At 40.9% G+C, this 22,531-nt stretch overlaps 3 protein-coding genes across 3 annotated transcripts; 1 reads left to right on the forward strand and 2 right to left on the reverse strand.

The window, feature by feature from the left end:
• The first annotated feature begins 620 nt into the window (after window positions 1-620).
• LOC6529184 (mitochondrial import inner membrane translocase subunit TIM50-A) lies at window positions 621-1,687 on the forward strand. The gene has a single exon (XM_002090155.4). It carries the CDS (start codon window positions 662-664, stop codon window positions 1,622-1,624), a length of 963 nt encoding a protein of 320 aa, XP_002090191.3. The 5' UTR covers window positions 621-661; the 3' UTR covers window positions 1,625-1,687.
• Window positions 1,688-4,977: 3,290 nt separating this feature from the next.
• Window positions 4,978-6,747, reverse strand: LOC122319557. Its single transcript, XM_043206960.1, has 4 exons — window positions 6,585-6,747; window positions 5,685-6,006; window positions 5,542-5,627; window positions 4,978-5,378 (listed from the first exon to the last, which is right to left on the reverse strand). The coding sequence occupies exons 1-4, from the start codon at window positions 6,745-6,747 to the stop codon at window positions 4,978-4,980; spliced, it is 972 nt and encodes a 323-aa protein (XP_043062895.1).
• Window positions 6,748-13,233: 6,486 nt separating this feature from the next.
• Window positions 13,234-21,773, reverse strand: LOC6529186. The gene is made up of 3 exons (XM_002090157.3): window positions 21,423-21,773; window positions 13,524-14,937; window positions 13,234-13,474 (listed from the first exon to the last, which is right to left on the reverse strand). Exons 2-3 carry the CDS (start codon window positions 14,758-14,760, stop codon window positions 13,404-13,406), a joined length of 1,308 nt encoding a protein of 435 aa, XP_002090193.1. The 5' UTR covers window positions 14,761-14,937; window positions 21,423-21,773; the 3' UTR covers window positions 13,234-13,403.
• Window positions 21,774-22,531: the final 758 nt, after the last annotated feature.

Consider the following 22,531-nt stretch of genomic DNA (forward strand, 5'->3'; position numbering starts at 1 on the left):
TATACAATTTAAAATGGATTTTGATTGTTTATGAAAAATCGACTATCTGATTAGCTGCGTCCACTTGGTCTGCTTACTTTCCGATTTACGAACAAGTCCACTTATTTACATGGGCCATAAAAATTAATGGATTTATTTATTCAAAAGGGATGTGAGAGCTATTGATATTTGGTAAATCAAACCAAAAGACCTCTTGACGAGGAAAAAAGAAGTGACGAATAAATCGCATAGATGCAGAAAAGGATATATGTAGTTTGTGCTATTCCTGGTCGGTTTTTAAAAACATAAAGCAGAGATGCATTAATCGGGCTAACAGGTAAAATTGTCACATAAACACTCTCGCAAAATTTTCAAATTTTACCAGTCTTGTTGTAAATATAGAATTACGGCAAGGTTATATAAGCTTCGGATTGCCGATACAAGTTTGCTGCGTATTAAGCGGTTGCTCTGTTCAAATATATATCATATACTAACTTAAAAATACATTAAATAAATAGAAACCGCTGAAAACAGATGGATCCTCTGTTGCAACGACGCCTATTGAGCAATAAATCCTCCTATTTCCAGATCCGTGATGAATATTAATTAAGCTACGTAAACGCTCATATTTCCCTTGGCTTAGTGTTTTAAATCAACAAAATAAAAATAACGTCACGCTGAAATGAATAAAATTTTATGGTTTGGCTACATCGGGAAAAAAAACACTGGTTTTCTGAGTCCAAGCGAGAAAATATGCCTAAACGCAGCTAGAAAAAGAATACAAACGTGCGACAAAACTTATTCACCACCAATGTTGAGAAGAATCAAGAATTTGTATACCTACAGTATTGTACTGGGAAGTCTTTTCAGTACAGCTATTTGGACCATCTACAGACTGGGTAAGCCCGAGGAAGACGACCGGGGTCCTATAGATGATGAATTCAGCCGACTTCCCTGGTTCCGCCAGTACCTAATGAGAATGTGGCATACACTTAAGTATTATGAAAAAATGATGGAAGAACCCCAGATGACAAAGTTGTTGCCAAACGTGGTTCCACCGCCGTATATACAATCTCCCTATTCACTGGTCCTGGAAATCAAAGACGTCCTGGTGCATCCAGATTGGACTTATCAGACTGGGTGGCGGTTTAAAAAGCGGCCGGGTGTGGATTACTTTCTGCAGCAGTGCAGCCGAAATTTTGAAATTATCATATATACTTCAGAGCAGGGTATGACCGCATTTCCCCTCCTAGATGCTTTGGATCCCTATGGCTACATAAGTTATCGGCTAGTAAGAGGTGCTACGGACTTGGTAGAGGGACAGCATACCAAGAACCTCGAATATCTTAACAGGGACTTGAGTCGTGTAATAGTTATTGATTGTGATCCGTATACCACTCCACTGCATCCAGATAATAGCTTGGTGCTCACAAAGTGGCTGGGGAACGATGATGATGTTCAGCTCTTCGATCTCACGGCTTTTCTGCAGTTGGTGGCCGACCACCAAGTAGTTGATGTAAGGGAGGTGCTGCGATACTATCGACAGTTTGAGGACCCCATTGAGCAGTTCAAGGACATCCAACGACAATTGCAGGAGCAGAATCAGAAAAACATTCAGAATTTACCAGCTTGTGAACGTCAGTAGACCATGACTTTATTGAGACGCTCCCATCGAGGGTCTTCAATCAAATAAATTTTCGTTTATGTACATATACCCTAAAACAATAACAAGAAACGGTTCCGGTGTAGCGATATGTATAAAAGGGTATACTAGATTCGTTGAAACAGGCAGAAGGAAGCGTTTCCCACCGAAGTATATACATATATTCTTGATCAGGATCAATAGCCGAGTCGATCTGTCCATGTCTGTCTGTTCGTATGAACGTCAAGATCTCAGAAACTATAAAAGCTAGAATGTTAGAATTCAGCATAGACTCCAGAGACATAGACGTAGCGCAAGTTTGTCGATGCATGTTGCCACGCCCACTCTAACGCCGACAAACCGCCCAAAACTGCCACGCCCACACTTTTGAAAAATAATTTTATATTTTTTCATTTTTGTATGTCTTGTAAATTTCTATAGATTTGCCAAAAAAAACTTTTTGCCACGCCCACTTTTTCTTCAAATCGATAGAAATTTACAATACTAATAAGAAAATGAAAAAAATAAAAAAACATTTTACAAATGTGTGTGTGGCAGTTTTGGGCGGTTTGAAGGCTTTAGGGTGGGCGTGGCAAACTGTTTTTATGCCAATCGATAGAAATTTACAATACTAATAAAAACATGGGAGAACGCTATAGTCGAGTTCCCCGACTATCTCATGCCCGTTACTTAGCTAGTGGAAGTGCGAAGGAGAGTCTTCAACACTGACAGTTTTTGGCAGTTTGTGGGCGTGGCAACATGAATCGACAAACTAGCGCTGCGAATATGTCTCTGGAGTCTGTATGCGTAATCTCAACTTTCTAGCTTTTGTAGTTCCTGAGATCTTAGCGTTCATCCGGACGGACAGACGGACATGGCCAAATCGACTCGGCTATCGATCCTGATCAAGAATATATATACTTTATATGGTCGGAAACGCTTCTTTCTGCCTGTAACATACTTTCCGACTATCTGATACCCGTTACTTAGCTAGTGGAAGTGCGAAGGAGAGACTTCAATTTTTCGGGTTTTTCTACACCACTACCACTACCACTACAAAATCGGAAGTCTACTAAGTATCTTCATAGTAATTTGTTTGGCATTTTAAATGGCGACCTGACCACCAAATCATTTAGTTGATTGACATCCTCCTGTCTTATTTTTAGATCAAACGCATTCTTATTTGCGTCCTGAATCCTTTTGATGTTCTCTCGGGCTGATTGCCGATATATCTCTATTTCTTTATCCAGCCTTATTTCTCTAAGCTCTTGCATCAAGTCCTTTAATTCATATCAACCGGTCATTCGCATCTCAACTTCAATTAAAAGCTTAAACGTGATCTTCGTGCTTCTTGGTTCAGTATTATTAGTTATTTATTAAACTCTTCCAACGTATTTATACCAAGAAATAGGGCTTTCATAGATCAACTCCGCAAGCATTGGTACGACGATCTTGGAATCCTTTCCTTTGCTATGAGGAAATGTTGGATGTTGTTTAACTCGCAATATTCCTTGAACGCCAAAGCATGTAAAAGCAGTGCCCGTATCAGACACTATACGGCGAGGATTTCGGAAATGTATGGCTTCACCACTTCATCGACACCTGTCCTTCGAATTGGCTAGAGCCAGATATATTTCGATAAACCATCCATTAAAAGGGTAAACTAAATTCGTTGAAAAGTATGTAACAGGCAGAAGGAAGTGTTTCCGACCATAAAAGTATATATATTCTTGATCAGGATCAATAGCCGAGTCGATCTGGCCATGTCCGTCTGTGCGTCCGTCTGTGAACGTCGAGATCTCAGAAACTATAAAAGCTAAAAAGTTGAGACTCAGCATGCAGATTCCAGAGACATAGACGCAGCGCAAGTTTGTTGATTCATGTTGTCACGCCCACTCTAACGCCCACAAACCACAAAAACTGCCACGCCCACACTTCTAACAAGAGAGAACGCTGTAGTCGAGTTCCCCGACTATCTGATACCCGTTACTCAGCTAGTGGATGTGCGAAGAAGAAATTTCAGCACTGACAGTTTTTGGCGGTTTGTGGGCGTTAGAGTGGGCGTGGCAAAAAGTTTTTTGGAAAATTGATAGAAATTTACAAGACTTATACAAAAATGAAAAAATATCAAAACATTTTTCAAAAGTGTGGGCGTGGCAGTTTTGGGCGGTTTGTGGGCGTTAGAGTGGGCGTGGCAGCTTGAATCATGAAACATGCGCTGCTTCTATGTCTCTGGAGTCTGTATGCTTAATCTCAACTTTCTAGCTTTTGTAGTTCCTGAGATCTCAGCGTTCATACGGACGGACAGACGGACGGACAGACGGACGGACAGACGGATATGGCCAGATCGACTCGGCTATTGATCCTGATCAAGAATATATATACTTTATATGGTCGGAAACGTTTCCTTGTGCCTGTTACATACTTTTCAACGAATCTAGTATACCCTATTACTCTACGAGTAACGGGTATAAAAATTGTTTTGATAGTTTTTCATAGTTTTATTAGTCTTGCAAATTTCTATTTATTTGCCAAATAAACATTTGCCCCGCCCACTCTAACGCCCACAAGCCGCCAAAAACTTTCAGTGTTGAAGACTCCTTCGCACTAGCTGAGTAACGGGTATCAGATAGACGAGGAACTCGACTATAGCGTTCTCTTTTGTTTTCAATCAAACCCCTGACCTCGACGTTCTGTGATTAATTTAAATGGGACAAATAAACATTATCTGAAAGTGCAACCTGTTCCGCAAAGACTCCTTTAAACTCTTGTATAAACTCGGTCTCTGGGTTGCGCTGCTCCTCGTTGATATTTATACCCGTTCCTCGTAGAGATAAAGGGTATACTAGGATTCGTTGAAAAGTATCTAACTGGGGGAAGCGGTTCATACCATAAAAAGTATACAAAACAAGCGGCTTGTAATCAGTTTTGCACTATCCGTTATTCGCTCATATTTAAGTTCTTCTTACTTTCTTATCAGTAAATATAACTGCAGATTTACGGTTAAGTGACTTTTTTATTTACTATTCGTTTTCAGAATGCAGAAAATCACTCTCTTCCACAAGTTTATAGTTCATTTGTTGAATTCGGAACTTAGTCTTTAACTATTCACTGGAAAATGAAGAAAAATAGTGAACTTTTAACGCCCAAAGAAGCTTCTACAAAAATAAATAAAGGCGTGAGTCGATGGACATATAGTAACTTATGTAGTTGCTGCTTTATTTTATTAAGAAATACAATATATTGTTGATTTGATGCCGTAAGCTTGTTGCGCGGCCGAGTTGAAGTCCAGAGTGGCCAGTCTGACGATATCAGAAGCTATCGTCTTCCAGGAAAGGTCTTGGCGTTAGTACTTCTTAACGCCGTGTTGCCAGACTGGGCTTTAGTCTGGGCGCCACATCTACTCCCCCTCCAGTGACTTCGCCATGTGGTGAAGGTAACGGTATAAATTCTGCAGCTGCAGATGCAGGGCTCGGTGGCGTAAGTGACTGCGAAATCGTTTGGTCAGGCGGTAGATCCTCGGACTTCTCTTGTCCATGAATGCTGATGATGTAGAACTGGTCATTAACCCGGCGTATTACCCGATGATGTCCCGCGTTATTCGGTTCGAGTGGTTTTTTAACAGATGCCACTCGCTTGAAGACGTGCGTACAAGTTCTCAGGTCCTTACATATGAAAACAGGTGGTGTAGCGTGATTCGCTGTAGAAGTAGGTCGGGCTGCCCTGTTATGTTGATGTAGTTGCTCGGTGATCCTTGCTGAAGGCAGTTGGAGTATGCGACTCATAAAATTCGTTGGGGATACAAATAGTGGCGCCAAAATGGATTTCGGCCGGCGATGACTGGAGGTCCGCCCTAAACGCCGAGCGCAGCCCCAACAGAACCGTAGACAGGAGATCCGGCCATGCTATGTGAGACTTACACATCAGGGCGGCCTTGAGGGTACGGTGCCATCGACCACGATGCCGTTTGACTGAGGGTGATATGCGGTTGTACGTATCCTTTCGGCTCCAATTAGTTTAGCCAGCTCAGCAAACAATGAGAATTCGAAACATGCAGATCCACTGTGTGTTCAGAGCTGCCGCGACAGTCTTCGCGGTGATGTTGGATAGTGGAATAGCTGCAGGCCATCTTCTGAAGCGGTCGATGATGGTAAGACAGTAGCGTAAGTTACGGATAGTGGGAAGCTCAATCAGATCACCGTGAATGTGCTCGAAACGATTGTCAGGAACATCGATCTTGTCCACCGGGAGATGGATTTTGGCCCGCTTGCAAGGAACGCATTGTCGGGACCAGAGGGTGGCATCACGGTTAATTCCTGGCCAGACAAACCGCTGCTTAAGTAACTTTGCAGTTGTACGGCCGCTGGGATGCGCCAATCCATGTACTGCATCAAAAGCTTGGCGTCTTAGACTTTTGGCTAAATATGGCCGTTAGCGTCTATCCGAGATGGCACACCAGATGTCTAGGTTGTCGATGTTCCTAACTTGTAGAACAAGGGACGTGGTTCGAGGAAGCTCAGCCATTTCATCGTCGATTTGTTGGGCCTCGAATATGGCTTGAGCACTGAAGTTAGACGGCATGCTATGGAGGAGAGGTTGTCTGCCACTGTGTTGTTTTCCCCGGGATTGTACACTATCTTCGTTAAGAATTGGGAAATAAAATCTAATTGGCGGAGTTGTCGAGGCGTATTGTAGTGGTTTATGGTCGGTTTGGATGATGAATTGACGACCCTCTGGAATGTGCTTGAAATGGATGATACCAGCAAAAATAGCCAGGAGCTTGCGATCATACGTGCTGTATCATACGTGCCTTACTCTGCCTTCCCGATGGGACGCCAAACGTTGCCGGCAAGTTGTTTGAGAGCAGCACCGACCGCTGTATCGGAGGAGTCAGTTTTAAGGGCAAGGTGAGCCGATGGGGAAAGGAACGAAGAGCACACGGCACGTAAAATTTCTTGCTTACAGGCCTGGAATGCATTCTCCGCAGGGCCGGTCCAGGCTATTTCGAGCTTGTCATTTTTGGTTGCGCCTTTTAGGTAGTCTGTGAGCGGGATATGAGCCTGAGCTGCATGTGGGATGAGGTGTCGGTAATAGTTGACCATTCCCAAAAACCGGCGCAATTCCATGATAGTTTGAGGCTTGGGAAAACTATTGACTGCTTACGTGCAATCAACAGGGGGCTTGAATCCGCTCGCGTTTACTTGGAAAAATTACCTTACTTTTACCAAATTGACACTTTTGAGGGTTAATTTGAAGGTGGTTCCTCTGCAAAATCTCAAAGATTGTCTAGAGGTGCTTTAAATGCTCCTCATGCGTTGTGGAGAACACGATGATGTCGTCCATATAGCATCCTACGAATTAAATGCCACGAACCACCATGAGGCGCTGGAAGGTTTGCGCTGCATTGCGCAGTCCGGGTGGCATGCCGACGAACTCGAAAAGGCCGATCTGTGTAGTGACGGCTGTTTTCGAAATATCATCTGGAGCGACTGGGATCTGGTGGTAGGCACGCACCAAATCGATTGTGGAGAAAACCGAGCATCCATGCAGACGTTGAAAAATGTCTTCCCCATGGGGAAACGGGGAGCAATCTGGAATAGTGGAAGCGTTAAGTTTGCGATAATTACCAGTAGTGCGCCATTAATTGCTTTTTTTGGGGACCAAATGAATATGACTGGCCCTTTGGCTGCTGGAGGGGCGAATCACTCCATGCTGGAGTAAGAGATCGAAATCCCGGTGTGCCGCTTTTAATTTTTCGCCTGTAAACCGTCTTGGCTTGTCGAAAACAGGTGGGCCAGTTGTTTGAATGTAATGCGCAATCTCATTATGAATGCGGGTTGCTAAAGGCCCATTAGGTCGTGTGATATGCACAAAGCGACTAAGAAGATTGGAGTACGGGCGATCTATTTCACTGGAACTTTGAACGTTGATTGTATAAATGTTGTAGAGTTTTGCTTCTGCAACTTCTCCTTTGGTCGAAAGGGATGGGAAAGGGATTTTGAGGGATCCATAAGGCGTTTACCCTTGAGGTCAAGAATGAGGCCGTGGACGTGGAGGAAATCTGCTCCGATGATTGCTGATTGGAGGTTCGCTACGACGAACGAATATGTTAACTTACGCCGTAGGTTGAGACCAAATGTTAGATTTAGCGTGCCGTAGGTATCAATAATAGACGTGTTGGCCGCGTAGAATTTGAAGTCCTCTTTGCCACGATGCATTCCCTTGATTATTAAAACAGGTATGAGTGAGATGACTGATCCAGAATCGATAAGGAATTTTATGTTTTACGATCGATTATGTGTGCTTGGAGATCTGCTGTCACCAGTCGCCTGAACAGATGACAGCTTCATTTGGCATGATAAAAGCAGACAGGTGGCTGGGAGGCTGCATGTTCCATGGCAGCGACGTCGCGTTTCAAGTCGTCCACTACACTTGTGTCTGCTGCCGGCGCGTATTCGCGGGTGTTGCCTCTGAATTATTCCGAGGAGGACCCAGCGCAGCCATGACAAAAGAACCCGATTACTCTTCCATGAGATCGTCAGCGAATGCAGTTTGCTCTTCCAAAGTTGCTGAGCGTAGGAGCTTCAAGCCCTGTTGTACGTGCTGCGGTAGCTGAGAGAGCCAGCGGACTTGCAAGGCGTCTGCAGATGCGCGACCATCAGTAAGAGTTGTCATTTGTCGTAGGAGCTGCGAGGGCTTCTTGTCTGTCCGGTGATTCCGTAAATCGCTTAATGATAATTTCCTGCAGGTGCTCGTATTTGTTGACTTCCGAGGGTTGCGCCAGAACATCAGAAACTTCAGTCATTATATCAGCATCCAAAGCACTGATTAAATGGTAGCAGCGCGTGTTATCGGCAGAAACCATAGCCGCGCATGTGGCTTCCAAAACGGCAGTAGCTTGATGGCGTCAACCAACTCGACGACAGAAATAACGGTGTTGCCGCGTTGAGTTTCACCAGTGTCAGCGAAGTTGGCGGTGCAGGCGCACACTCTCCGGTATTCAGTACGTTAGTACTTGTTTACGCCGTGTTGCCAGACTGGGCTTTAGTCTGGGCGCCACAGACAGCTAGAAGAGCAATTGGGTACGTCGCAACAGTTAAAAAAAACAAACCAGATTTTTATTCGAGAAAAGTTTTAAGACTTGGCTAAAATTCGCAAAGGAACACAATAACTGGACAATAGAAGACAGGAAAGTTAGCAGAGACCTGGTGACACGTTTCAAAGGCATCATGTTAAGTAAACCGTGAAAAATGGAGGCGGCAACATAATGGTATGTGGGGGTTTCACGTATAAGCACGTTGGATCGTTGCACAAAATTGACGGGATTATGTGAAAGGAAGACTATTGAACTATTTGACTATTTGAACAATTGCAAACCCATCTTCCCAATTTTTGTGGCCAGTGTGCGTACCAAGAGCACTTTTCAGCAAGATGGGTATTCCAAGATGATAGTATAGCCAGCGCAAAGTCCCGACCTCAATCGGATTAAAAACATGGTCGATCGATTTTTTATTTTTTCTAAAATTATGCAAAACCCATTACTCGTTAAGTAAAAGGGTATATAAGAATCATTAAAACTTATGTAACAAGCAGATGGAAGCGTTTCCAACTATATAAAGTATATATATTCTTGATCAAGATCAATTGCTGAGTCGATGTCCGCCTGTCCGCTCGTGTGCCTGTCCGTCCGTATACACGTGGACATCTAAGGAACTTTAAGAGCTAGAGATTCAACATGCAGACTCTAGTGACATAGACGCAGCTCAAGTTTGATTCATGTTGCCACGCCCACTCTAACACCCTTTAAACCGCCCAAAACTGCCACGCTCACACTTTTGAAAAATGTTTTGATATTTTTTCACTTTTTATACCCGTTACTCGTAGAGTAAAAGGGTATACTAGATTCGTTGAAAAGTATGTAACAGGCAGAAGGAAGCGTTTCCGACCATATAAAGTATATATATTCTTGATCAGGATCAATAGCCGAGTCGATTTGGCCATGTCCGTCTGTCCGTCCGTCTGTCCGTCTGTCTGTCCGTATGAACGTCGAGATCTCAGGAACTACAAAAGCTAGAAAGTTGAGATTAAGTATACAGACTCCAGGGACATAGACGCAGCGCAAGTTTGTCGAATCATGCTGCCACGCCCACTCTAACGCCCACAAACCGCCCAAAACTGCGACGCCCACACTTTTGAAAAATGTTTTAATATTTCTTCATTTTTGTATTGGTCTTGAAAATTTCTATCGATTTGCAAAAAAACTTTTTGCCACGCCCACTCTAACGCCCACAAACCGCCCAAAGCTGCCACGCCCACACTTTTGAAAAATGTTTTGATATTTTTTCATTTTTGTATTAGTCTTGTAAATTTCTATATATTTGCCAAAAAACTTTTGGCCACGCCCACTCTAACGCCCACAAACCGCCAAAAACTGTCCTTCCCACTTACACTAGCTGAGTAACGGGTATCAGATAGTCGGGGAACTCGACTATAGCGTTCTCTCTTGTTTGTATTAGTATTGTACGTTTATATCGATCTGCAGAAAAACTTTTTGCTACGACCACCCTTACGCCCAAAGCGGTCAAGACCACACCTTTCCAAACTTTTTTTATTATACCCGTTACTCGTAGAGTAAAAGGGTATACTAGATTCGTTGAAAAGTATGTATCAGGCAGAAGGAAGCGTTTCCGACCATATAAAGTATATATATTCTTGATCAGGACCAATAGCCGAGTCGATATGACCATGTCCGTCTGTCCGTCCGTATGAACGCTGAGATCTCAGGAACTACGAAAGCTAGAAAGTTGAGATTTAGCATACAGACTCCAGAGACATAGAAGCAGCGCAAGTTTGTCGATTCATGTTGCCACGCCCACTCTAACGGCCATAAACCGCCCAAAACTGCCACGCCCACACTTTTGAAAAATGTTTTGATATTTTTTCATTTTTGTATTAGTCTTGTAAATTTCTATCAATTTCCCAAAAAACTTTTTGCCACGCCCACTCTAACGCCCACAAACCGCCAAAAACTGTCAGTGTTGAAATTTCTTCTTCGCACATCCACTATCTGAGTAACGGGTATCAGATAGTCGGGGAACTCGACTATAGCGTTCTCTCTTGTTTTTAATTAGTATTGTAAATTTGTATCGATCTGCAGAAAAACTTTGTACCACGCCCACCCTTACGCCTACCAACTTTCGAAAATTTGTTTGATATTTTTGCACATGTATGTAAGTCTTGAGAATTTCTCATTTTCACGCCCACAAACCACCAAAAACTGTCAGTGTTAAAATTTCTCCGTCGCACTTTCACTGTCCCGTTCTTGTTGGGTTTCTTGTATGTGCCCCGAACTTTCATATAGACTTCTATCTGCATTTTGAGAACGTTTGACCATGATTGGTTTGTACTCGTACTTGTCAATAACAATATTTAAATGTTTATGTACTGCTTCTTAAGAATGCTCGCCAACTTTCCTTATATACGCGCACAATTTTTTATTAGGATATGTTTAAACATAATGTGTATTGTTGGGATTTACAAAGTTCTATTATTGGGATTATTGTTGGGATTTACAAAGTTATATTATTTACTGTTCTCTTTACTTGCTAATATCTCGGTTGTCTCAACACCACTACTACTCCGCTTCTCGCACAAGAATCGGCGGTCTACCAAGTATCTAGAACTTTGTTTGGCATTTTAAATGGCGATCCGCCATGTTCAAATCCCACATATATATATATATATACACACTACCAGATATTTTGGAAATCACTCCAACTAAATGTTTTCAAAAATTTTTCAATTTGATTTGCAACAGGCAACAAAAAGTTTGACAAGTGAAAATCCTTTTGCCATTCGGACAGCACAGATATTAAGCCTGCTGGATATTGCAATCGTTCGGACTCAAATGACATATCAGTTGGTATTATATGGATACGCGGTATCTAACGAACTTCTTCATTTAATATAGCAGTTAGACTCGTAGCTTCAGTCAATCTGGTACATTTACACAATTATAACCAAAGACCAAACTTTAAGATTTAATGCACCGCATTGCCATAGCAGTTGGTCCGATGAATTTAAAAATACGGTTGATACAATCGAGATTTTGGTACTTAAAAAGATTTAAAAATACATATACGTATATATATTGAAACAAATTTTAGAGGGCCGAATATATATTTACTCATAAAGTGTATTACATTAAAAGCACCTAAAAAAATGTGTATAGTATTAATATTGAAAAGCTTGACTGCTTAGCGGTAATGACTGGTAATCGGTAATGAAAAACATGTTAGTAAACGAAGGTGCACTCAGAACGTTGCGCGATCGCACTGTTGGTGCCTTTTCAATGACACTTAACAATGCAAAAAGTTTAAAATTTATGCGAACCCAGCCAGGTGGGAAGGGCTTAGCGCTGTAGGAGTCAGATGGACATCCGGAGAGTAGAGCACCACTTTTGTGCTTGACCTCACCGCAGCCTGCTTAGTCTCTTGACTACCGTTAGCAAAGCCGGTATGGGATGTAAGCTTCTATACGTGTGTGGCCGCCTCTTCGGTGGTGAGATGTTATTTTATGGGACCACCTCCCTCACTATTTGCTATGAAAGCATTTCCGCAACTGGCAGCACCAGCAACAAAGCCAAGGAGCAGCATGGAGTCAACTTTTATTTTTGTTTTGTTCATATTTTACGCGACGCAACATCAATTAAGTACTTGGCCGGAAAAGCGCATACCTGCAGCTGAAAAAAGCGGTCGTAAATTTGCGCCCTAAAGTGTTGGCTAGTTGTTGGCGACAACCCGCCCCAAACTTGAGGAACGCAGCCGTCAGGACGAGGTCCCCATGCAGACCAAATTCAAGGTGCTGGAGTATTAATATATTGTTTTCTATACTACCGACTCAACTATCCAGACCTTTCTGACATTAAAAAGAATGTACATTGTTGGACGACAGCAACAGACTAACCCTAAGCGGCGAGAAGCAGTCAACAGGAGATAGTTTATCGTACACTATATTTGTTGAAAAGGATATATGTCTTAATCGGAATCTCTACCCGGATCGATCTGGCTGTCTGTCTGCCCCGTTCGTATTATTGTCGCTAGGAAGTTGAGGTCAAGCATACAGATTCTAGTGCCAACGTCCACAAAACAGTCACGAACACACTTATTTGTTATACCCGTTACTCGTAGAGTGAAAGGGTATACTAGATTCGTTGAAAAGTATGTAACAGGCAGAAGGAAGCGTTTCCGACGATATAAAGTATATATATTCTTGATCAGGATCAATAGCCGAGTCGTTCGGGCCATGTCCGTCTGTCCGTCCGTCTGTCTGTCCGTATGAACGTCGAGATCTCAGGAACTACAAAAGCTAGAAAGTTGAGATTAGGCATACAGACTCCAGGGACATAGACGCAGCGCAAGTTTGTCGAATCATGCTGCCACGCCCACTCTAACGCCCACAAACCGCCCAAAACTGCCACGCCCACACTTTTGAAAAATGTTTTAATATTTTTTCATTTTTGTATTGGTCTTGTAATTTCTATCGATTTGCCAAAAAACTTTTTGCCACGCCCACTCTTACGCCTAAAAATAATAATTAATAATAATAATATCTAATAGTTAAGTACGATGGTCCTTTTATTTCACAACTGCGACTTTCAATATTAATATTAAACATTAACTTAAATACTTAAGTGTAATCGCACGACAATTATTATATTTTATAAGATTTGATCCATTTGTTGCATTGTAAGCATTCTCGTAGCGGTAGTGGTTTGAAATCCTTAGTAGCCTTTCATTATCTCATCCCAAGGGCTATCAAACTTCACATTTGTGAAGATTTCATTGAAAGGAACTATAAAGAAATATTATTAATTTCGTTACATCTATTAAAAAGCACCTACTTAATCCTGTCGTATCTAATTCAATTTTAAACGCATTAAACTTTTGCAAATGGAGATCTTTCTCTCTCGTTCTCTCTGTCTCAGCCTCACCCTCTTTCTTTTCTTTTTCGATAGGAATTTCGAGTATCGTAGTTGAAAAACCCTTCTCCTGATCATCTAATTTTTCATTAAGTCGACTGCGACTGACGACAACACTTTTTTTATATTTTCGACGCATATACTGCTCCAGATTAAGTTGATCAGGATTCGCGGTTCCCCTACCAAAGGAACTTTTTCCTCTGGGAACCACACCTAACTCGTCCCGGTAAATGGTATGCTTTTGAACCACGCGTGAAAAACTAAGTACGGGATACCGATGCTGGCCAGAATTATCGATATGGGCTCTGTGTTCCTTATCGATCTCTTGGATTTCCTTTTCCAACGCTTGCACTTTTCCCACATCGTCTTTACCCGCTGCCATTTCCCGTTCTAAGATTAGACAAATTTTTCTGTAAACGGCATTCTGCTTTAGACCAGCTTTCCTTTTGGTTTGAATATGTTTCTCCACATCAGCTTCAGGGAAATTGTATTTACAGGCCTCTTTTATCTGCATCTGCTTTTTAGCAATGTCAGAAAGTTTTGGCAAAATGTGTCGATCGCGCAGATTGGTTGCCAGCCACAATAAGAATTCCTTTTGTGTAATTGGCTGATTCGAAACCACGTCTATACGCGAGAAACGCTTTTCGGAACCGCACCTCAATGTCAGGAGCAGATTGGTGTGCTTACTGCCTACTTGGTAATCCTTTCTGTCCTGATTTAAATCAATAATTTCGTAGATGCAGTAGATTTTTCCAACACATAGCCGCACAAAGGATCCGGTTACAGTCTCCGAGAAAATAGATTTATTTAGTAAATTCTCCATGTCGTTTCGTTTTATGACTGCTCCACTTAGCTGTTCCCGGTCGAATACTTCATTTTCAAATTTCTCTGGCGGAACGTTTTGGGATACATTCTCCCACTCACTGTGTGGCGAGTAGTCTCCGGAACAAGTCTCTATACCCATGATATTTACCTCCTTCCGCTTTTGTGCCTTGCAATAATTACTAGCCTTAGTCTTCCCTGCACAGTCTTCGGAACATTTGCCCTTGCCGAATTTATAGTTCCGCATTGCTAATAAACGCTTAAAAGCGTGAGCCTTATTGTCACCAGACTCCTGTTTATTTGTGATCTTACGTCTTGACCATTCGCGCTCATTCATTCTGTAATTGGGCTGTTTTCCAACTTTAATGGAACGTTGAACTTGTCGTAAAGGCCCTCCTAACTCAATAATCGATTTTGATCCAATTCCCTGAGACTTTGAAGTTTTGAAAGAACAGCATTGATTGATTGATTGTTTGATTTTTAGGTTGAGAAAATACGGTTCTTCCAGAGCACACTTTTTTCGAAAAAATAAGTATGGATAGCTATTAGTCAGTCATTTACATAAGCCATAGTTTCAGTCTTATTGGATGATAGACACAGCAAACGAAAAATATATGTATAATTGTAATGGATTGTATAATCACTGCACTTAAATAAAAACGTTATCGTTATTATTAAATTATTAATAATTAAATATATTTATTATTAAAAAAATATTATTAATATATGCAGAAAAATAGAAGCATACCAGAATTCAAGTAAATACACACATTGCGGAATAAGAATTTATTATTTTTTTTCAAGGCTATAAAAAATTTCTTCTAACAGGGGAGATTTCATCTGTAGGAAACAAAAGCCAGCATCGATTAGTTTTCCATCTAAGGAGGTGTGCAGAATGTTGTACCGGTTAGGATAATCACAGCTCGCGACCGGTTCCCGAAAATTTGCAAATTGTTGCCTTAAGCTCCGTGAAAACCATTGAACGCGTATAAACCTCTAAAACGATTGTTTAACGTCCATATCAACAGCAGCGCAATATTTACACCCGTTAACTTAAAAAAAATTTTCAATTTTTTTCGTTTTATTTTTTGACCCTCCAATTTTTATCGATATGGCTAAAAGAATAATGGCCACGCCTCTTCTAGCACCCCCAAACCGCCCAACTGTCACAACCACACTGTTGAAACCTTTAATTTTTTTTTCATTTTGTTTTTGTTTCTCACATTATTTGACCTCTTCGTTCAAGTTCGTACAAAATTCGCAACATCTCTTTAATAGTATTTTCTTTAAACCTTTTTGAGAATAATGTCAACAGTTATTATTGTCAAAAGGACGGTAAGAAGTCAACTGAGTTTCTATATTGTTTAAATTAAGGATCTGTCTGTATCAAAACGTTATTATTAAGTCCAACAATTTTTTTTTTTAAAAACCTTCTATGAATTTTCTATTAAAGCGTTTTGAATAGGTTAATTTTAGATATAGCATGCTTCAATATTTTTATATAGCGTACCTGATAAGTACATTTTAAATATCGTATTTTTATAGTTGATTTAAAAACATTTTTCGCCATAAATGATGGTTTCGGAACTTGTCGATTTTAATCTTTGATGTTCCTATTTGGTGTACATAATTTGATTTTTACCTGTACAAATACTCCAAGGGTATATAAGCTTAGCTCGCCCAAGCTAGCTTCCTTTCTTGTTTGATTTAAAACGAAATCGAATTAAAGTTTAGCATTATCTCTCTTCAGCAATTCTTGTTTCCTGTTTTATGATTTTACGTAATTAACTTATTACCAAAGTCGTAATGCAGTGGTAGTCCTGACATATCTGTTTTAATTACAAATATCTATCAATATCAGAGCCAAAACCCATCACAAAATAATTCATACGCCGCGAGGCGGAGGGGGATCCCAATCTATGTAGTTGTGTAACAGAAATTCTAACAGAACTTGAAGCTGTGGCTGGCCACGATTCCACGTTTCTCAGTCGTGAACACGTTCAACACGAACGGCGATTAGTTGCATTTGTTTATGAGTATGGATTTCGGATTTGTCTCAGACTCTGCCAGGTGGCTCCACCGTCCACCATTTGCCACGACGTCGTAATGGGTGGGACAGCGCTAGCTTATGGCGTTGTGGCGTGCGGGTGTGTAGCGAACGCTCCGATGGGGTCGCTGCACATCACACAATTGGAATGAGGCATACAGTGGTGAAGGGTATGTATAATTTTCTCTTAAAGAAAATAACCACAACATCTGTTCTAAATGTTTCGATTCAAGATATTTTTACCCACCGTTAACATCTCTAGCCGGACCTTTCGGGGTTGATGTGAAAGTGAGTTTGTTTTCCCTCAAGTTAATAGACATTATAAAGTAGACATTATGTTGATGCCCGCCTGAGATCCTGATCAAGTCAGGTCTGTTGGGCTCGGGTTATATCCAAATAGAGGTATCTGCCGAAGGTGGTGATAATATCGCTGAAATTATTTTTCGTTGTCCGAACGTTGTTTTATTGTAATTGTTTCACTGCTTGGGTCATAGTCATTGCCAACTTCGTGAACCTCCCCTGCCGCAGACTGGCGTCCAATCGCAGCCGGAATACATTAGTGGAAGATGGTCACTTCGGAGGTGCGGGTCTCATGCTAAAGTTATTACATGACATTTTCCTTTTCCGAAAGCTGTGCCACTTGCAATTATACACTTACTTTGCAACATTTTTTCCGGGAGGAATCGATGGGGTTGACGACAAGCGTGTGTGTAAATGTGATTTTCGCATATTGGCCCTCCAAACTAATGGCTTCACTAACGATTGTAACCGTTGTCCTTAATGGCATTCTTTTGGTCATCACGCGTTTCGAGTTTAACCGATTTGTTTTGTGTCTCCTACATCCCCCAATTAAAGCTGGTTGGTCATGGGCTTGAAGATGGAAAGAATAGATAATTTTTCCGCTACCTTCTTCTTTGACTTTTTTGTTTAAAGGCGTTTCGGCAATTAAACTAGTAGAAATAAAAAGCTTACATTTTAGAAAAAATTATGTTGAGGTTGCTTATAAAGTTAATTTCATAGGAAAAAGCTTTTTTAAGTTGTTCATAAACTTCTTCCTTAAGCCGCTCTATCCACACATCTTGACCATCGTTGTGGTCAAAATAAAACTCTTACAAACTTATTGTTAATAGAAAAAGGGCTCGAGCCAATGATGCCCCCACGTTAAACCTCTCTTCCTCTCTCAAAAGGCTACAAAATATCTGAACTGTGGACTGGTGGCAATAGGGTTAAAGATGCCTATCTGGCCATCGAAAGAGCTCTGTAGACTCTAGACACTCGTAAACATCTCTAATCGTACGATATCGAAAAATAATCTCACAACGGAAATAGCATATTTAAAATGCCAGCGGATTTCTGCGAGTTAACTTATAAAATCCAATGCCCAGGAGGACTTCCAACTCGTTATAGCGGCGAAATCTCATCTCCTGCGTCTCTTTTCCTTCCCACTGAGTGCACAACCAACCACACAGCATCTTCAGGCACTTTTTGGGGGATTGTTAGTGTTTATTGCCACAGTTTAGATTGTTTATTGTAATCCTCGTTATAAATTAAGAAAAACTTGTGCTTTAAAAGTTGTTCGACGCTCCGTCGTACGGTTCATTCAACGAATTTCATAAGCATGCTGGCCGATTTTAATTGGCTGCATATTTCCCAAAATGCGTTAAAGGAACTTGAAGCAGATAATTGCAGCATATGGTTTACGACCGTGGCGACCATTTTTAAATTATATCAAATTTATGTTGGGCAAAAGTACACAAGAAAAGGTTAAAATGACAATAGGGGATTTTAAAATAATTCCATTAAATAGAATTAAATATGTATACTATGGATTCCGTTTTTCGTAGCCTAAAGAGGTATGATAGATTCGTTAAATAGTATGCAGGTAGAAGAGAGCGTTTCTGAAAAGGTTAAAAATCTTTGTCTTTCAAATTTCCTACGATGTTTATTATTTACTAGGTGTTGTAATTAATTGGTAGCGTTTTACGAAAGATGACGCTAGCCAACTATTCATAGTCACACATTAAAATAAGGGGAGTACCTAAGATGAACTTGTGTAGAAGTTAAATGTAGGCGAGGTCAAGTGGTTGCGTTCTCAGCAGACATTTACGGGATTGGTTGTTGGCCAGATGGTTGGGGTGGTTGTCCAGTCTTCTTGCGATTCTTGCGAGTATTTTGCGTGGGATGATTTCTTCGCGTTCACCATAATGTTCCATCGTTTCAGCCAGGGATCCAGGGCATCCAGTTATTTTTGGATGATGCCCTGATGCTTCTAGTGGGTTTGTTGCGGTGGCAAGGATGCCGGTGGCATTGCTCGGGTGTTCCATGTTCCAAACTGGTGATCAGGGATTAGTCCAGCCTCGTCCAGTACTGGCAACATTCTGCGTGGAGTGCTACTTCATTTTTTTAACGTTGCTCGATGAAAACGCGTGCCAAACACGTGCTTTTTGAGTTGTCTACATTATTCTTATGGCTTTGAGGCGTTTTCTGACAGTCGAAAAGTCGACTCCAAGTGATGTGAATCGTGTCGTGGCTTTTAAATCAAAGGTTATTTGAAGTAAAATATTTAAAAATGGGGTAAAAGCTTTAATCGAATGCCTAATTTCCGTCATTGGCCTTGACTTTTAAATTAATAATCTAATGTTAGATATAAAAATTGTTTGATTGGAAATTCCATGCATCGCTAGACTTTCCAATATTAAACAAGAGAGAACGCTATAGTCGAGTTCACCGACTATCTGATACCCGTTACTCAGCTAGTGGAAGGGAGAAGGAGAGTCTTAGACACTGACAGTTTTTGGCGGTTTGTGGGCGTTATAGTGGGCGTGGCAGAAAGTTTTTCGGCAAATCGATAGAAATTTACAAGACTAATACAAAAATGAAAAAATATCAAAACATTTTTCAAAAGTGTGGGCGTAGCAGCTTTGGGCGGTTTGTGGGCGTTAGAGTGGGCGTGGCAAAAAGTTTTTTGGCAAATCGATAAAAATTTACAAGACCAATACAAAAATGAAAAAATATCAAAACATTTTTCAAAAGTGTGGGCGTAGCAGCTTTGGGCGATTTGTAGGCGTTAGAGTGGGCGTGACAAAAAGTTTTTTGGCAAATCGATAGAAATTTACAAGACCAATACAAAAATGAAAAAATATCAAAACATTTTTCAAAAGTGTGGGCGTGGCAGTTTTGGGCGGTTTGTGGGCGTTAGAGTGGGCGTGGCAACATGAATCGACAAACTTGCGCTGCGTCTATGTCTCTGGAGTCTGTATGCTTAATCTCAACTTTTTAGCTTTTGTAGTTCCTGAGATCTCGACGTTCATACGGACAGACGGACAGACAGACGGACGGACAGACGGACATGGCCAGATCGACTCGGCTACTGATCCTGATCAAGAATATATATACTTTATATGGTCGGAAACGCTTCCTTCTGCCTGTTACATACTTTTCAACGAATCTAGTATACCCTTTTACTCTACGAGTAACGGGTATAAATAGGCCTCACCGGAAAACATATTTATTTCAAATTTCGGTACCGTATATTAGACCAGCTATATTTGTAATATTACAAATATGTTAACATTCCCGCAGCTGTTGTGTTTCCCATTTAATTTGCTTCGCTCGACATTGGCAAATACGAAATTTGATATTGGAATTCTTGGTGGCGGCTGTTCAATAAGGAAAAAACAACTTAATAAGCTAGAATCCCCGACAGGTGACTGAGTTAGCTAGGGGACAAAAATATGCAAGCATAAGCGAACCATTTTTGGTGAGTCTGGCTAATAATAAGCGTATTTTTTTTTGGTGAAATGACAAAACATCATCACGTCAAAACTTTCACACATTGAAAAAATGTCTATTCAGGATTGTTGGCTTTTTGCTGGCTATTTTAATTGCATTTCAAAAGGGTGACACAGTAACATGTTATTGCGCTATAATTAATTATAAAGTCACTTTTTAAATGAAACACTGATTAAAGTAAAAAGCAAACGATCTTAAGTGTTAGGAACACGAAGGGGGCCAAGGATGGTACTGCGAATTCTAGGCGAGTGTGCTGGGGACACACAGTCTGTTCTTGTCGCATCTCCTGGTTATTGCATGAGATTCGTATCCGCTTCACCTGAGTTTTCATTTGCAATTCAGGTTCGTTTTCATTGCAACAATAACAATGACAACGACGTCATGCTATTAACGTGAGCTGCATATTTTCGGCTAATTATACCCGTTACTCGTAGAGGAAAAGGGTACCCTAGATTCGTTGAAAAGTATGTAACAGGCAAAAGGAAGCGTTTCCGACAATATAAAGATTCTTGATCAGATTCAATAGCGTAGTCGTTCTGGTCATAACCGTCCGTATGAACGTTGAGATCTCCGGAACTATGAAAGCTGTGTTGGTTGTGATTCAGCATGCATACCCCAGAGCCATAGGCGCAGCGCAAGGTGGTTGACCAATGCCGCCACGCCACCCTAACGCCCAGAAACCGCCAAAACTGGCACCCCTACTCTATTACAAAATAATTTGATATTTTTTTATTAGTCTTGTAAATTTCTATCGGTATGCCGAAAACCTGGTTGACATGCCCACTTAACGCCCACAGTTTCGAAAAAAACGTTGCATTTTTTTTTATTGTATTATTAGTCTTGTAAATTTTTATTCAGTTGCCAAGCCACTTTTTGCCACGCCCACAAACTTTTCAAACTGCCACGCTTATACCTTTGAAACGTTTTTTTTTTTCGTTTAATAATTTTTTTTCTTACTTCTGTCAATAGTTATTCGCATAGTTGTTCGCACTTTCACTAGCTGAGTATCGGGTATCTGATAGTCGGGGAACTCGACTACAGCGTTCTCTCTTGTTTTCTAATTAAAATGATATTTATGAATTTTGTAGCAGGCAGAGTAAAATATTCAATGACAACGAACATTTTTACAGGAAAAATTTAACAATGAAGCACGTACTCACCTATCCCATAAATTTGGACCTTACATATTACAAAAAGATATAGAAGTAAAGGTGCAGTTTAGGTACCCAGAATTATTCCGGAACACGTTCTTTCATAACTCTTTTTCGAGTGGAAGGTGTTCCACAAGTAGGGCGTCCTTGCAACGCGTCTGTAAGCACTCCGTGAAAGGCTTTTGTAAGCATTACTTGAAATGCTTCAAGATGCATTCCCTGAAAGGCTTCTGGATGCATTCCCTAAAAGGCTTCTGTATGCATTATTTGAAAGGTTTCTGGATGTTTTCCAAAGCAAGTATTCCAGAATATTTTAATTACAATACTTTCGTAAACATAACTGAGGATTGTTTCTGCATAATTTTCCGAATTAATTGTTAGGAAAATTCTAAAGAATAGAAAAGAATCCCAATGATAGAAAGTCAAAAAATATTTTATTATACCCGTTACTCGTAGAGTAAAAGGGTATACTAGATTCGTTGAAAAGTATGTAACAGGCAGAAGGAAGCGTTTCCGACCATATAAAGTATATATATTCTTGATCAGGATCAATAGCCGAGTCGATTTGGCCATGTCCGTCTGTCTGTCCGTATGAACGTCGAGATCTCAGGAACTACAAAAGCTAGAAAGTTGAGATTAGGCATACAGACTCCAGGGACATAGACGCAGCGCAAGTTTGTCGAATCATGCTGCCACGCCCACAAACGACCAAAAACTGTCAGTGTGGAAAACTCTCCTTCAGACTTCCTCTAGCTGAGTAACGGGTATCAGATAGTCGGGGAACTCGACTAAAGCGTGCTTTTTTTTTATTTTTAGATAAGCAAAAAAATGTTTTTATACCCGTTACTCGTAGAGTAAAAGGGTATACTAGATTCGTTGAAAAGTATGTAACAGGCAGAAGGAAGCGTTTCCGACCATATAAAGTATATATATTCTTGATCAGGATCAATAGCCGAGTCGATTTGGCCATGTCCGTCTGTCCGTCCGTCTGTCCGTCTGTCCGTCTGTCCGTATGAACGTCGAGATCTCAGGAACTACAAAAGCTAGAAAGTTGAGACTAAGCACACAGACTCCAGAGACATAGACGCAGCGCAAGTTTGTCGATTCATGTTGCCACG

Source organism: Drosophila yakuba, chromosome 2R (assembly GCF_016746365.2).
Source record: "Drosophila yakuba strain Tai18E2 chromosome 2R, Prin_Dyak_Tai18E2_2.1, whole genome shotgun sequence".
Lineage (NCBI taxonomy): Eukaryota > Metazoa > Arthropoda > Insecta > Diptera > Drosophilidae > Drosophila > Drosophila yakuba.